The 13,772-nt window shown below is 50.5% G+C and overlaps 1 protein-coding gene across 6 annotated transcripts in view; it reads left to right on the top strand.

The window, feature by feature from the left end:
- The first annotated feature begins 446 nt into the window (after nt 1-446).
- CACNA1G (calcium voltage-gated channel subunit alpha1 G) overlaps nt 447-13,772 on the top strand; it is a 333,864-nt gene continuing 320,538 nt past the window's right edge. For all 6 annotated transcript variants that reach the window (XM_089771889.1, XM_089771891.1, XM_089771890.1 and 3 more), the window contains exon 1: nt 447-1,543. In XM_089771889.1, coding sequence (XP_089628015.1) covers nt 1,299-1,543 — 245 coding nt within the window. In that variant the 5' untranslated portion in view covers nt 447-1,298. The remainder of the gene's footprint in view (nt 1,544-13,772) is intronic.

Below are 13,772 nucleotides of genomic sequence, written 5' to 3'. Positions count from 1 at the left end.
GCTGCTCTCTGGCTGGCTTGCCTGCACCAGGGGGCACCTCCAGCAAGCGGCGGGGGCGCTACAGAACCTCGCCCCCCAGTGCACCAGCAGCTCCCCAGCCCCGGAGCCCCTCCACTCGCTGCCCGTCCTGGGAAGGCTCCCTGCATGTGGCGGGCTGGCCCGGGCTTGCTGCAGCCTCCCCAGCGCCGGAGCGCATCAGTAGCAGCAGCCGCCGCCTTCCAAGGCGGGCGCAATCCGCCTCCCCCCCCCCGCAGTCCCCGCTAACTCGCCGGAGCCGGCGCTAGCTCTCCCGGTGCAATTCAGGCTCGGAGTCCCAGAGGCAGGCAGCCAATCCGAAGGGGGGTTCGCCCCATGCTCCAGCCCCATTGGCTGCCCCTGCACCAGGGCTGAGGTGGGAGGGGCCCCCAGCGCTCTAGTAACTGTCTCAGATTCCAGCTGTGGCCCTCGCCGCGCATTGCCACCTCCCGGAGCCAATGGGGAAGGTCCGAGGGGCCAGAGGCGAGCCCAGATTGGCTGCCACGGTGGCTCCGGGAAGGCGGTGCCCGGGCTGGAAGTTGGAGTGAGGGATCCAGCTGTGCGAGGCGCGCGGAGCTCCCAGCTGCTCGCTCGCTTTGCCGTCCGAGAGGCAGCGCTAAGGAGGAGCATCCTCCGCCGCTCCCCTCCACCGCGCGCCCCCTCCCCCCAAGATAACCCCTTCAGGGCAGGAGGAGACCAGCGGAAGCTCCTGCACCCCAAGTCCCCTCCCTGCCCAGGCGGTGCCCCCGGCGCTCACCCTCCAGGACCCTCCCTGCCCCGCCACAGGCACCGCCAGATGTGCAGGCGGGAGGGACAGATGCCGAGCCACTAAACGCGGCTGGCCGGGGAGCAGCCTCTGCGTGGCTGGAGCTGGGAAGGGAGCCTCGGGGGGAAAGGATTCCGGACCCGCTGCAGGGGCTGCGCCGGCACCTCCTCCCGGGCAGGCAGAGGAGAGCAAAGTGAGGAGGAGCCACCGGGACTGGAGGAGGGAGAAGCAGAACCGGGCCAGCCAGGTCCCGGCTCGGCTCCGGCTCCAAATGCCTGCAAAGGGGAGCCCTGCGCTCATCCAGCCGCCCACCTGGGGAAAGAGGACGCAGCCCTGGATTTGAAGCTTCCCCGAGCCAGAACCACCAAGCCAGCACCTTACCCCGACCTCCCCCGCAACCCCTTAGCCCCACCCGGCATGGCTGCCCCCTGTCGATTCCTGCCCCTCTAAAAACTCCAACCCTCCCCGGGCACCTCCTGAGCGCTGCCGGTTCGGACCCGGGTCTGCTGGCCGGAGAATGGAAGAAGATGGACCGAGAGCGGCTGAGGAGCAAGACCCGGAGCAGGGCAAATCTAAGACTTTCATCCGCCTTAATGACCTGTCCGGGGATGGAGGTCGCTCGGGGCCAGGGGACAAGGACGCAGGCAGTGGGGACTCGGAAGTGGAGGGGCTCCCCTACCCGGCTCTGGCCCCGGTCGTCTTCTTTTATCTGAGCCAGGAGAGCAGACCCAGGAGCTGGTGCCTCCGGCTGGTGTGCAACCCATATCCTTTGCAAGCTGGCAGGTGGCACTGCCAAGGTAAGCCCGGGCACCCCTCCCCCGCCCCCTTTCCACGGGGCTGCCAGGTTAGAGAGCTCCCTGGACCATCCCAAGAAGTTATCTCCATGCAAGAGGCTGCGGGGCCAAGGCTCCTAGGCTCAGGGAGCACACTTGGCCACGAGCAGTTGCACAGCTGGAAGCTCTCCAGCTGCTGAAAGGGCTTGCGGGGGGGGGGGGGGGGAGAGGTGTAGCGTGTGTGTGTGTGGGGGGGGAGGGGCGTGAGTTGGAAAGAGCCTGGACTTGGTGAATATTGTAAAATTACCCAGAGACTCCGATTTCGGGTTCCGGGGAGGAGGCACTGGGAGGGGGAGACAGCGGGGATGGGATGCAAATATTGATCAAATAAAGACGCGGTTTATTGACGAAAACAGTCATTAGAGTCGCCGTTTACGCCGCGAAAGGCATCCAGCTCCGAGGAGACTCCCTCTGCGTGCTGGGCTGCCTGCGCTCCTGGCCAAAGTTTGCAGCTTCTCCTACCGGGGGAGGAGGGGACGGGGGGGGGGAGCGGTGCCTGTGCCTGTAGCTCTGCTCCCTCGGTTTCGTGTGTCTGGCTCCAATTCCTGACTTGGAAGTCCTTCCCGAGTCTATGGCAGGGGTTTCTCAATGGTTCCTCCCTTCGCAGGCAGGGATTTCTCCGGGGCTGAAGTCATAACATGGAATTCCAGAAAAAAAAAGTACGAGAGAATGGAAACAGCATGTCAGGCACTGGAGAGGGACAGCCGAGCGGGTCTGGCTGGGACAGGAGCCTTTTAATTGAGGAGGTGAAAGGGAATGAAATTGACCCTGGAGAAGGCTGGGTTGCGTTGACTCAAAAGGCCAGGGCTAAGCAAAGCGGCGGGGGGCCAGGGCCACTTGGAGGGCTCCGATGATGCTAACTCCGTTATCTCCAGAAGCTGGGCTGCAGGGGAGGATACATCTGCTCTTCAGCAGCGTTTCCCCCTCCCCGCTAGAGGCGCGATCCATTGTAATTAATGCAAAGGTTCCCCCTGGGGTCGTGGGGCTCCCTCGGCTAGGCCCAGCTTCCACGGATGCATCTCCCTGAAGAGCAAGGCTCGCCTGGATGGATGCGCGCGTTTGTTTGTTTATTTTCCACCTAGTTTGGGATTTCCCTGGCCCCTCCCCCCACCTTTTTAGCTGCTTAGACGCCACAATGGACCCTAACCCCAAATCTCTTATACAGATATGACCAGATTTCAGACACCGTCGCCCCCGGTTAACTGGGGGGGAGGGGGGATGAGTATATACAAATTCAGACAGCTGTTTAGAAGGACAAAGGAAAGGGAGCAAATAATGGGTGTTTAATAAAGCGCTCCTGGGTTGCAGATTAGAATAGGGGACCCTGGGAAGGCGCAGATCGTTCCATCTACTCCAGGGATGGGAGAGCGGTTTATACTTTAAATGCATAATTACAACATTTGCATGACAAAAAGAACCACAGAAGAGCCTCTCCTTTGCAAATCTGTGCTCGTGGCAGCTCGGCACCCTCTTTTCGATGCCTTCTTACCTTTTTGGGAAGAAATATAATTAGAGGCAAGCTCTAAAGGGGGGGCGGTTTACTGAAATGTTAGATCTGGGGTGGCTGAGACATACTAACTGGGGACAGGAAAATAAATGGGGGGGGGGGGGTGAGGTTCTCTGCTGTAGATTTTGAGCCTGACACTGGTGTTAAATAATTTAGCTTGTGCAAAGCAGGTGGTGGTGAGAGAACAAACCCAGACTTGCTTTTTCATGCAATCCTGAGAGCTTTCAGCAGCCCCCAGACAGTCAGGGCTGGTGACTGTGCTGACTATTCGCCCACCCTTCTAAACCGATCACTTCTGCTCTTCTCCAGGTGTGTTAGTTGTAGTGTAATTGCCGCACCTCGTAGCCGAGGGGGAGGCGTGTTAGTGCGGAGCTGCAAAACCAAGGAGGCGGCCTGTGGCACCTTAAAGACGAACGTTTATGAGGGCATCAGCTTTCATGGGCCAAACCCACTTCCTCAGATGCACCTCTGGTGTTTAGCTGGGGTCAGGCTGCTTTCCTGCAGCACTCCAGGAGCCTCCCGTGGCGTTGCCAAGTTCTCCCCTCTTTGATGGAGGGGCTACGTGGTGACTCCCCCCTCCCCCTTTCAACTACGAATGGAAAAGAAGGACCCACTCCAAAACGCAGTGAAGTCAATGGGAGATTTTTCCCATTGACTTGGAGCGGGTCTGGGTCAGGCCCTATTGCTTCTAGAAGCTGCTTCCTTTTCTCGTGTGCTGGGTGTCAGTGGGGAGTCAGTGGGAGTATGGAGTTTGCGAAGAACACAGACCTGGGCGGTGGGGAGTCCTAGATTGCAGCACTCCACTACAAATAAGAGACTATTCAGGGTCTAATGGAAGAAATTAGAGGTCACCAGAACGAGCCGTGATTCCGAACAGTTACCCACTTGTTTGAAGTCCGCCTGCACCAAGCCTGAAACTCGCCCTTCCTGCTCCAGGTCAGGGGAGCGGCTGCGGTGCTTTGCTCATGTCTAATTCTCTAACCAGAAGGAAACAGCATCACTAGCAAGAGGGCTTCTTGGCCCCTTTTTGAAAACCTTCCCTGGCGTCAGCTGCGCTTAACATTTCCTTTGTAACGTTACAGACGCTTTACCGCCTCCAAACTCATTACATTTATTTTAAAATAAATAACGACAATCCGAACCCAATTTAATCAGAGCTGTCTGACTGCCAGCAGGGTCGGGTATGTAAAAGACAACATCTTCCTGAATAAATAGGAAGTTATTAAATCCATTCAGCTTTTCCAGCTAGAGAGCTAGTCAATTACACACATGCCGAATACCTGAGGCGGTGGTGGAGAGGGGTGGTTGCATAATGGGCGGGGCTAGGTAATTAACATCTGGTGTGTGCCCCCGCCCAATTTTGGGCTAATCAGTCAGGGGTTAAACCAGGGTTAAGTCTGGCGTGTCAGACAAAAGCGTGGTGTTTTTCTAGTGTCTTGAAGGCTGTTTTACTTTTGTGATGACGATAATTTATCTGATAAATAGTCTGCCTCATTCTTAGAATATCCCCTCGGAGGAAAAATGAGGTTTAATTTCCCAATCCTGTGAATACTTTCCAGTGGTTTCCCTAAAACTCATTCACACTAGCTGTGCAATTTAAAGCTGCATTTATTTAAGCATCTTAGGAAATCTTGAAACTTGCTAAAGCATTCTCTTTGGGAAGGAAATATTTGCTAATGTCAGCCTGCCAAACAGAATGGTCTTATTATCTACCATTTCTCATATTGTTATTTGCCATTGGGGATCTCATGGGGTTTTCAAGTCCCTTTTAATGGTCTTGTTTTGAGACAGGTGGGAGACTGAGGGGACAGCATAACAACTTTCAAGTACCTAAAAGGTTGTTACAAGGAGGAGGGAGGTAAATTATTCTCCTTAGCCTCTGAGGATAGAACACAAAGCAATTGGCTTAAATTGCAGCAAGGGAGGTTTAGGTTGGACATTAGGAAAATCTTCCTAACTGTCTGAGTGGTTAAACACTGGAATAAGTTGCTTAGGGAGGCTGTGGAATCTCCATCACTGGAGATATTTAAGAGCAGGTAAGACAAACACCTGTCAGGGATGGTCTAATAGTGCTTGGTCCTATCATCAAGGCAGGGGACTGGTCTCAATGACCTCTTGAGGTTCCTTGCAATTCTAGGAGTCTATGATCTAAAAATGTGCCGGTGGTTTCAATGGATTCCTTTTTATCCCTCTCCTGTCTTTCTCATCCCAGGTATCTATTAGCATCTCAGCACACAAGTCTGCCAGTGCAAGAAGGTTAACTTTTGTCCTTGGAAAATTAGTATTATTTACAAAAAAAAATAAAAAAATCTCCCACTCAGCACCTACAGGCAGCCATTCAATAGAAGCAGCCTGGGAAGCTGGAATTTCCACTAGTGGTTCCCTGTTCTCTATACATTATTGAGAGAAAAATCAAGAGGGATTGGAGCCATAGGATCTCATTGAGTAGCACTGTTGTGGCCCTTTGGTTTGGTTTAGTTTTTTAGTTGCTAAATTTGTTTTCAAACCCAGAAATGCGAGAGTTTGAAATGTGACTCAACTTGCTAAACAGTGAGTGTAAGAGAAGTGGGTTCTTTTTACCCTGGAGTTTTGGCTGAGTTTGTTCACTTGCTGAGGATCAATACATTTTAGGTGATATTAAACTAGCTTGCTTCTCTTCGGCTTTTATTGTTGGTTGGTCGGTGCTGGAGTGTTGGAGTCTAGCTGTCTGCCTGTTTACATTTTTTTTCTCCTCCTTTAGCTCACTTGTTTGGAAAAGTGACTTATCACATTGTAATCTTTAAGAATCAAGGTCCCATGGTAAAAACATATAATCAGAAAACCAGATCTGGTCACATCTGGCCAAATTCTTTGTTGCCACCAGCTGTTCTTGATAGATTGACAATGGTTTGGGTCACATGGCTGGCAAAATCCTCTCCAATCCACGGTGGTTTTGACAGGTGATGGTTGAGTTTTCATTAGCTTGTTTCAGTGTTTTATTTTTACCTTTTGGCAGTGGCTGAATATGCAAGTTCAAAAGGCCAGACTCATGTTTAACTGTGTCTGCTCCCTTCCCATTTCTTAAATTCCCAGATGCTGTTTTATTAATTCAATTAATTCAGTCCTTGTACTTGTCAGATGAGGACAGATTGTGGAAACGTACAGATTCCTGACTTGGCAGGACCTGTATTTCAACATGAGTTTTGGAGAGTACTAAAATAGCCAATAAACTTTGCCATTTACTGGGGCTATCACTGTGTGCTGCCAATTTGGGTCCTATGCCCTTGGCTTCCCCTCTTTCCCTAGGGACAGAGCTTGAAATAACTGAGCTTTCTTTGCTGGCCTGCAATTGCACACAAGGCTGAAGTACCACTAATCCAAACTGTGTTGGTCTGTCTCTCCAAGCTGTTTACATGACCTTGAATTTAGAGGTGATGAGGAGGGATTTGGGGAAGGGGCAGGGAACTAATAGATCAGTTGAGTACTCAGCATTAATCACACAGGAAGCAAAGCTCCATGTCAGAATTATTTCTCGGGGTTTTCTGTAGTGTTTCAATCTGAAGCGTTCATTTTCTGGGCCGTTATGTGGTGAGAGCACCATCATTATATCTAGGTTGGGGGAGGAAACGTCTTCTCCTCTCTCTCAAATTTACAAAGGTTTAGACCAATGCAGATCTAAAGCTAGGGAGGTTTGCATCTGGGGTCTTGATTTTGAACCTATTGAAGTTTCCCTACTCCCCTCTACTTTAATAAGTAATTTGGCAGAGGGCTCAGTTCTACCAGCCATAGTAGCTGACCCTGCAAGGAGCAGCATGGATTTCAATAGGAGCCAGGTGTTACTTAATGGTGACAGAATCCTTATGTGTCCCCAAGGGAAACAGCATCAAAGATGAGTAGAGCTCCCCTTACTGCGATTCTTGCATCCATGTGAGGTCAGAGTGTATCTTTGCTGCTTCAAATTCTGGCCAGTGGAGTCTGTGTGACATGGGAGAGGATTCTGGGGGTGAGCAGCATGCATAGGTGAGATCAGCTGTGTATGGCATTAATATGGATGATAAGATGCACAAACACATCTTGAGAGGGAAAGGTAGAGTGTTTTGGGACGAGTGACATACCAGCAGCATCTGTTTCATCTGTGTATGAAAAGGTACTACTGAGGCCTGGCCTTGTCACTGTGATAAAAGGATTCACTCTGTTCTGAAGAATGTCTGTTTAAGGGCAGGAGAAGTCCAAATATTTTATGTTTTATACAGGCTAACAGTTATTATTGGAACTTTTGACCTACAGGTGACATTTAAAAAGTTAAGAAAAGCCTTCAGTACACACACCAGAGCTTGTGAGTTGCATTAAACAGCTGTCTGTACTGGAGAGTACACCAGAGATGTGTATCCGTCACACACAAAAAGGGGAGAAAAGCCCAGTTATTTAACTTTTATTTTTAAGTGAAATTGAATCTACCAGCCAGGCTCAGAAGGATGGGGCTAAACAAGACTGCTCTGCTAATGGGAGCCAAAGAATTAGGACATTTTCCAAGAGCTGTGGAGTGTCTAAAGAGTAGGGATGGAGCAAATCAGGAGGATGGAAAGTGCTTTGTATTGAAAGAGCTCTTCACGGGAAAATAATACAGAGCAGATCGGAAGGGGACCATGAGTCCTTGTTATAATGGCAAATAAACTCTTCTCATTCTGTCCAGATAGCATCGGTCCGGAAAGTTAAACTCATGTGCATACAAGCAAGAAGACCAAGGAAGTGAATATACTTAACTGCCTAAGGGTGGAGAATCCATCCGTTGGGGGTATGGATAGCTACTTGTTAACAGCCCCCTCTCCACTCCATCTTCGCCACATAGGATAACAGCAAGTGGTAGCATGTCGTGTGAATCAGCTTTCACAGAAGGACAATGTTTTGAGTCCTGCTTGTGGTGACTCCTGGTAATTGCTCTTTTTTCTCTCCTGGCAATTGCTTGCTATAAAGATGGAGGAGCCATTGGCTAAAATCTGAACCCAGCTCTAAGTGCTGGAATTCCCCCAGGACTCAAGGCTGGTGTTGCTGGTTTTGGTTCTGATCCATTCCTAGAACCTAAAACCTCGCTGGAGAGTTAGAATTCTGTCCAAGTTTGCAGTTTAAACCAGCTGGAAATGCTGCAGAATCCTGCAGGTGCAACCTACATGCCACTCACATTCACCAATAGGTTCATGAGCCTTGGCAAAGCTGGCCCAGGCCTTGGCTTTTTAATGCAATCGGGCGGGCATAACCTGGTGGGGGAGGGGTCTCCCCTCTAGCAGTTCCACCCTGCACTGCCCCCTTTCCATGGGAGATGTTGCTGTTCCAAGCCTGCTCTGGGGGCTTTGCAAGGCTTTGCAGCGGCCAAAGTTTCCCATAGCTGATGTATCCTATGCTGTAGGTGTAGGGTGTAAAGCAACCACCTCCTTGACACTAGCCCCAAACCTATCTACCCTGGGGCTTCCTTTTATCCTCTACCCCTCTGATAGCAGTGCTGGATGCTGCTTCATTTCACTGAAGGGAGACCGGGAAGGATAGTTCTGTGGTTAGGGCACACGCCTGGGACTTGCCAGTTTGCAAAATCTCTGCCACAGATTTTGCTTGTGACCTTGGGCAAGTCACTTAATCTCTCTGTGGCTCAGTTTCCCCATCTGCAATGGAGAGGAGAGCCCTGCCTTACTAGGCCAGGGGCAGAGGGTTGTGAGGATAAATACACTAGAAATTGTAAGGCAGGGGTCATGTAAGCTCTTGGCAGCAGGGACCACCTTTGTTCTGGGTTTGTACAGTGCCTAGCACAAGGGATCCTGAACCATGCCTCTGTTCTCCAAGGCCCACCTCCATCCCCTAAGAGGCTGTGCTTGTCTCTGCCAGGCCTGTTTACATCCAGGGGACTAAGCAAAGTTAATCTCTCCTGTCCTGTTTGACTATCGTTAGCCAGGGGACCATGCTGGGTAGAGCCCTGATCCTTTGGAATTGGCATGGAGAGACTTCAGTGGTGTCCTAGCCAGGGGGTTGGTATGAGTGGGGCGGGGGGGAGTATGCTACAGAGCTGACCTTGTCTCTGCCCCCGCTTACTCCTGAACCTCATTGCTGCAAAGTCCGTAGGGCCCATTCCAAAGTGAAAGTCCCCCACCCCCCAGGCCTGTAGGCCATCTACAAAGATAGAAGGTTGTCTAGGGTTGCATCTGTCCCCTGGCAACAGCTCCCCAGGGTAACATGCTGACACGCTGGGTGGATAAACTGCAGCAAAGGGCAGAGAGAGATGACTCTCCCCTGGGCTGCACCCGAGTGAATCTGGAGGCTTGCCACTGATGTTAGTGACGTCTCTCTAGATCCAGGTCACCATGAATGAGATCTGACTCTGGATCCAGGTGAGGTCATGACCCCTAGAACAAGAGCCAACGCCGGTCATTGGGAGGGATACCTCTCTGTGAGTCAGGGGGTGTGGGAGTAAGATGGTCAATCCCGCCCCCCCCCGGTAAAGAAGATGGAACTTTCTTCAAAATGCTGCTCCGGAGAGAACCGGCCAAGTCATCATGAGGCATCTCATTGTGTTTGAAAATCCAAGAGATGAGGGAGGAATGGTATTTGCCTCCTGTGGTCTACACAGCAGTCAACAGAGCTCTAATTCCTGCCTCCCAGTCCCAAGCAAAGCCAGCGGAGGTGCAATCGTAATCTAAATAATGGGCTGCATCTCGACACACATCTCTTCATCTCCGCAGCATGCAGACACAATGGCATGTCTGAGACAAACGCGCGGGAGCATGGTTTGTTTGCCTCGTGTGCGTGTGTGGATGTTTTTTAAGGAGATCCTTCTGTGTATTCCCTCTTCCAGGCAGTTGTGTCACATCTGGAAGTTTGTGTAGGAGTTTATCCAAGCGCTGGAGTGCCGTACAGCTTTTTCTCATTTAAAAATCACAGGCTGGCATTTCGAATGGGGGTAGGGGGGAGGATTGTCTGCCAAAGGGGAGGCCGGAGCAGAAGAATTGTAATGACTTCCAGAAGTTTTTTTTTTTCTTTTCCCTTGTTTTTTTTAAAATAGTGCTTGTACGAAGAGTTGACTCAAATGCAGTTTATGGTTATGTTGTTCTCACCTGTCCCTCTTGCATGCTCTTGGTCTGAGATGGTGATGGGAGAGTTAGCAGCTGCAGGCTGGAGGTGGGCGGGGGGAGGGCAGTATGGGCAGAGCCCAATGATTTCTCCAGGCTGAAGGAAATAGTAATATCCTACAAGCAGACCATGTACTTCAGTTGGTGACTGTCTGGTTTGATTTTTTGTTTCCTTGGAGCAAATCCAGAACAAGAATGTGAGTAAGGCAGAGTCTCCAGAGGACTGCTTTTAATTTTGAAAAAGAGTAAGAGGAATTCCTGGAGTGGGATCCCTGACCTGAATCTCTGAACCCCTTGCTCTTTCCTGTTCCTCTCTTTGGTCCTGTCGACATGGAAGGAATTTGCACTGATGTAACTTATTGGCAAGGATCCAGCTTTACATCAGTGCTGTGGAGTCATTCCACTGGTGCAAGGTCTCTAATGTATACAGGGCCTTCGCTGCCCAGGCCTGAGGGCCTCCCTCATGGAGACACGGCTGCCTCTTGTGCTCACTCCTGTTCCTACTTATAATGATGAATCTGCACGGAGGCGTTCGTCCCAGAGCTCTCAGCACTGTGCAGATTGTGTGTGTTTCTATTAAATACACTCCCATGCGATGGGGCATGTGTACAGAGCGAATGCTATTGCTGACATTCTTCTGCGGGGGACGTAAGTTGAACCTTCTGAAATGCTACGCCACATTGCAATATACATATTGCAGTTCCTATTTAGGGTTGAATTATTTGTAGTGTTGTAGTGCCCAGAAGGCCCCAGCCAGGATCTGAGGCTGTACAATGACTCTCTGCGAGAACAGTTTTCTGAGAGGTGAGAAGGGAAAATAGCTTGGCTATAAAAGGGGTTTTCGATATGTGTGGGGCAGTGATTCAGAAGAGCCGCCACATTTTATGATGGGAGAGAAAAAGTGTTCATGGAACTAAACACACACACATGCCTGCTCTGCCTTCCATAAAAATGTAGCAGCAAGGCAGTACACAAGTTTTTGTGGTTTTCTCAGGAGTGGAAATGAAGAACAGTCTCCAAATAACACTTCAGAGGGATCTCAGAGAGGCAGATTGTAATTAACCAAGTTGGAATTTGGACAAGCCACTGAAATTAACGCCCTGTGGCCCTATCTGCACAGGGCAAGCCACCATGTTTAGCAAGTGAGCCACTGCAGAGTTCAAACATGCCTATGGCCCAAGATGGTCTGTCTGGCTCTTTTAGGCGGAGCTGATTTATTCTCAGCAGATTTCAAATTCCTGTTTTATGCTGATTGGCCAAACCAGTCTATAGACTCCACTGTCTATAAACTGTGCTTCAGGAGGGATGGAGCTGGGTGGGAAAATGCCAGTTTTTGAGCACAGAAAATCTCCAAGGTTTACTTTTGTTTTTCCCACAAAAATATTTTGGTTTTAGGATGAAAAACGGAAAATGTTTCTTGCTTTTTTAAAAAACCCTTTATACTATTTTTTTTTTAGTTGAATAAAATAACTTACCCACCCCTCCAGTTTTTCCTAAAACGTGCTAGTTGTTCCGTTTCCTGTCTCTTGACCACACCCTGCAAAGAAAACCCTGCAACCAAAAACACCAAGTTTTGACCATCATGGGAACTTCTTGTGAAAATGTTCAAGTGGGTCAGGAAGCCATTGTCCATCGGAAAAAACTGTGTTGAGAAATAAAATTGGACCTGCCCTGCCGTCGGCTCTTATTGTGAGAGGTGTCATAGAATCTCATTAGACTGGGTGACACAAGGGTAGATGGAATTCAGTGTTAAGTGCAAAGTAGTGCACATTGGAAAAAATAATCCCAACAAGCCATACAAATTGATGAGATGGAAATGGAGCTCTTGGAGTCAGGGCGCGTAGTTCTCTGAAAACGTCAGTTTAATGTGCAATGCCACTCAAAATAGATAACAAAAATATTAGGAAGCATTAGGAAAGGGATAGAGAAAATATGCCACTATATCTGTAGCGGGTATGTCCACGCCTCGGATACTGCCCGCCTGGGTGGGGAAACAAACAGAAGCCCCATAAGCTTCTGCCCCTGGCAGGTTGGGGGGCTGCCACTGAAACCTGCGCCCTGCCACCAGGGGCTGAAGTCCTTCGGCTCCAGCCTGGGGTGGTGGGGCTTGGAATGCAGTTTTGGCCCCTGGCAGTGAAATTCAAGCTTTGGCTCTGGGCAATGGGGTCCTGGCTCTGGGCAACTTTGGCTTCAGTCCTGGGCCCCAGCAAGTGGAACAAGCCCTGGCGACCTCCTTAAAACAGGGTCATGATCCACTTTGGGGTCTTGACCCACACTTTGAGAATGGCTGAATTAGATACATTCACAGGGGACAGGTCATCAATAGCTCTTCGCCAAGATGGCCAGGGATGCAGCCTCCATGCTCCGGGGGTTCCTCACACTCCCCCTGTCAGATGCTGGGACTGGCTGTCCGGGGATGGATCCCTGTCCTGTTCCTTCCCGATGAATCATCCAGCACTGATCGCTCTCAGAGACAGAAAACTCTGCTAGACGAACCATTGATCTGACTTGCCCCGGTTGTTTTTATCGACTCTGCCTGTGCTGACAACACTCTATCAGCTCTGTTAGCTGCATATAGTGGCCTTCCCATTCTCTTTCTCCCTCCGTTGGGGCCGTCCTTGCCTCATTGCCGAAAAGCAGGGATTAAGGGGCTATCCATAAATATGTAACACTTTTTGGTGTTTTTTTTCCCCCCGATTCACTTCCCCTGCTTGCAGCACTTTGTAACAATGAAACCGATGCAAAATTAAGAACACCTCCTCCATTCCCCTTAATGCACGGCGTAATTTATGGCCTGCCTGTGAGGGAGAGGCCCTTGCTCCCCTCACAGGATGAAACAGAAAGTAGACTCCTCTCTCCCTGGGAGCCTACCCCGGGGCATGAGTTTATGGCCTGGGAGGCTGGCGGAAGAGATCCCCTTTGATTGGGATGAAGGGATTTCTGGGAGGACGCTGGCCCGGAGTAGACTGATTTTTCTGGCTGATTGTGTCTGGAGCATCTTCTGGCCCAGTGTGACAGAGCAGGCAGCCGGAGTGTTGCTGGCAGCCTTGACTTTATTTTGAAAGACTCCTGCATGAATTTGGCCTTCAGCTACAGCTAAATGGGTGGAGAAAATGTCCTTGCACATCTGTTTAGCTTTGCCAGCGAATGTTGATAGGACTCTCATACGTGAATTTGGCCAAGCCCTAAGGGGGGAGGAGGGGAGAAAATAGGGGAAGGAGATTAGTCCCCTAACTTGTTGCATACCTAACCAGTGATTGGGTGTTCACAGGCCTTTTAGCAAACAAGCCCTATTCATGCGGATACCAAAGATGTGATTTTAAAGCTTGAATGTTCACTACAAGCAAACTTCAGACTCGTTTTCCATCTCTAACGTGGGGTCGTGCACAGTGTGTTTTGCTACCGGCACATGACCTGAGCAGGGAGCAGACAGAGCACACTGCGTCTGAAGTAACTAACCCCCAGGCCCTGTGTTCCCCAGGCTGAACGTTCCCGTGTGTCTGGCGGGTGAACTCTGGAAATGGAGGCCTGCTCCTGGGCGGGGAGGCAGGGACAGGAAT

This window comes from Pelodiscus sinensis, chromosome 20 (assembly GCF_052426305.1).
Source record: "Pelodiscus sinensis isolate ZL-2025 chromosome 20, ASM5242630v1, whole genome shotgun sequence".
Lineage (NCBI taxonomy): Eukaryota > Metazoa > Chordata > Testudines > Trionychidae > Pelodiscus > Pelodiscus sinensis.
The sequence above is the reverse complement of the archived record's forward strand: the minus strand, read 5'-3'. Positions and strand labels throughout refer to the sequence as shown.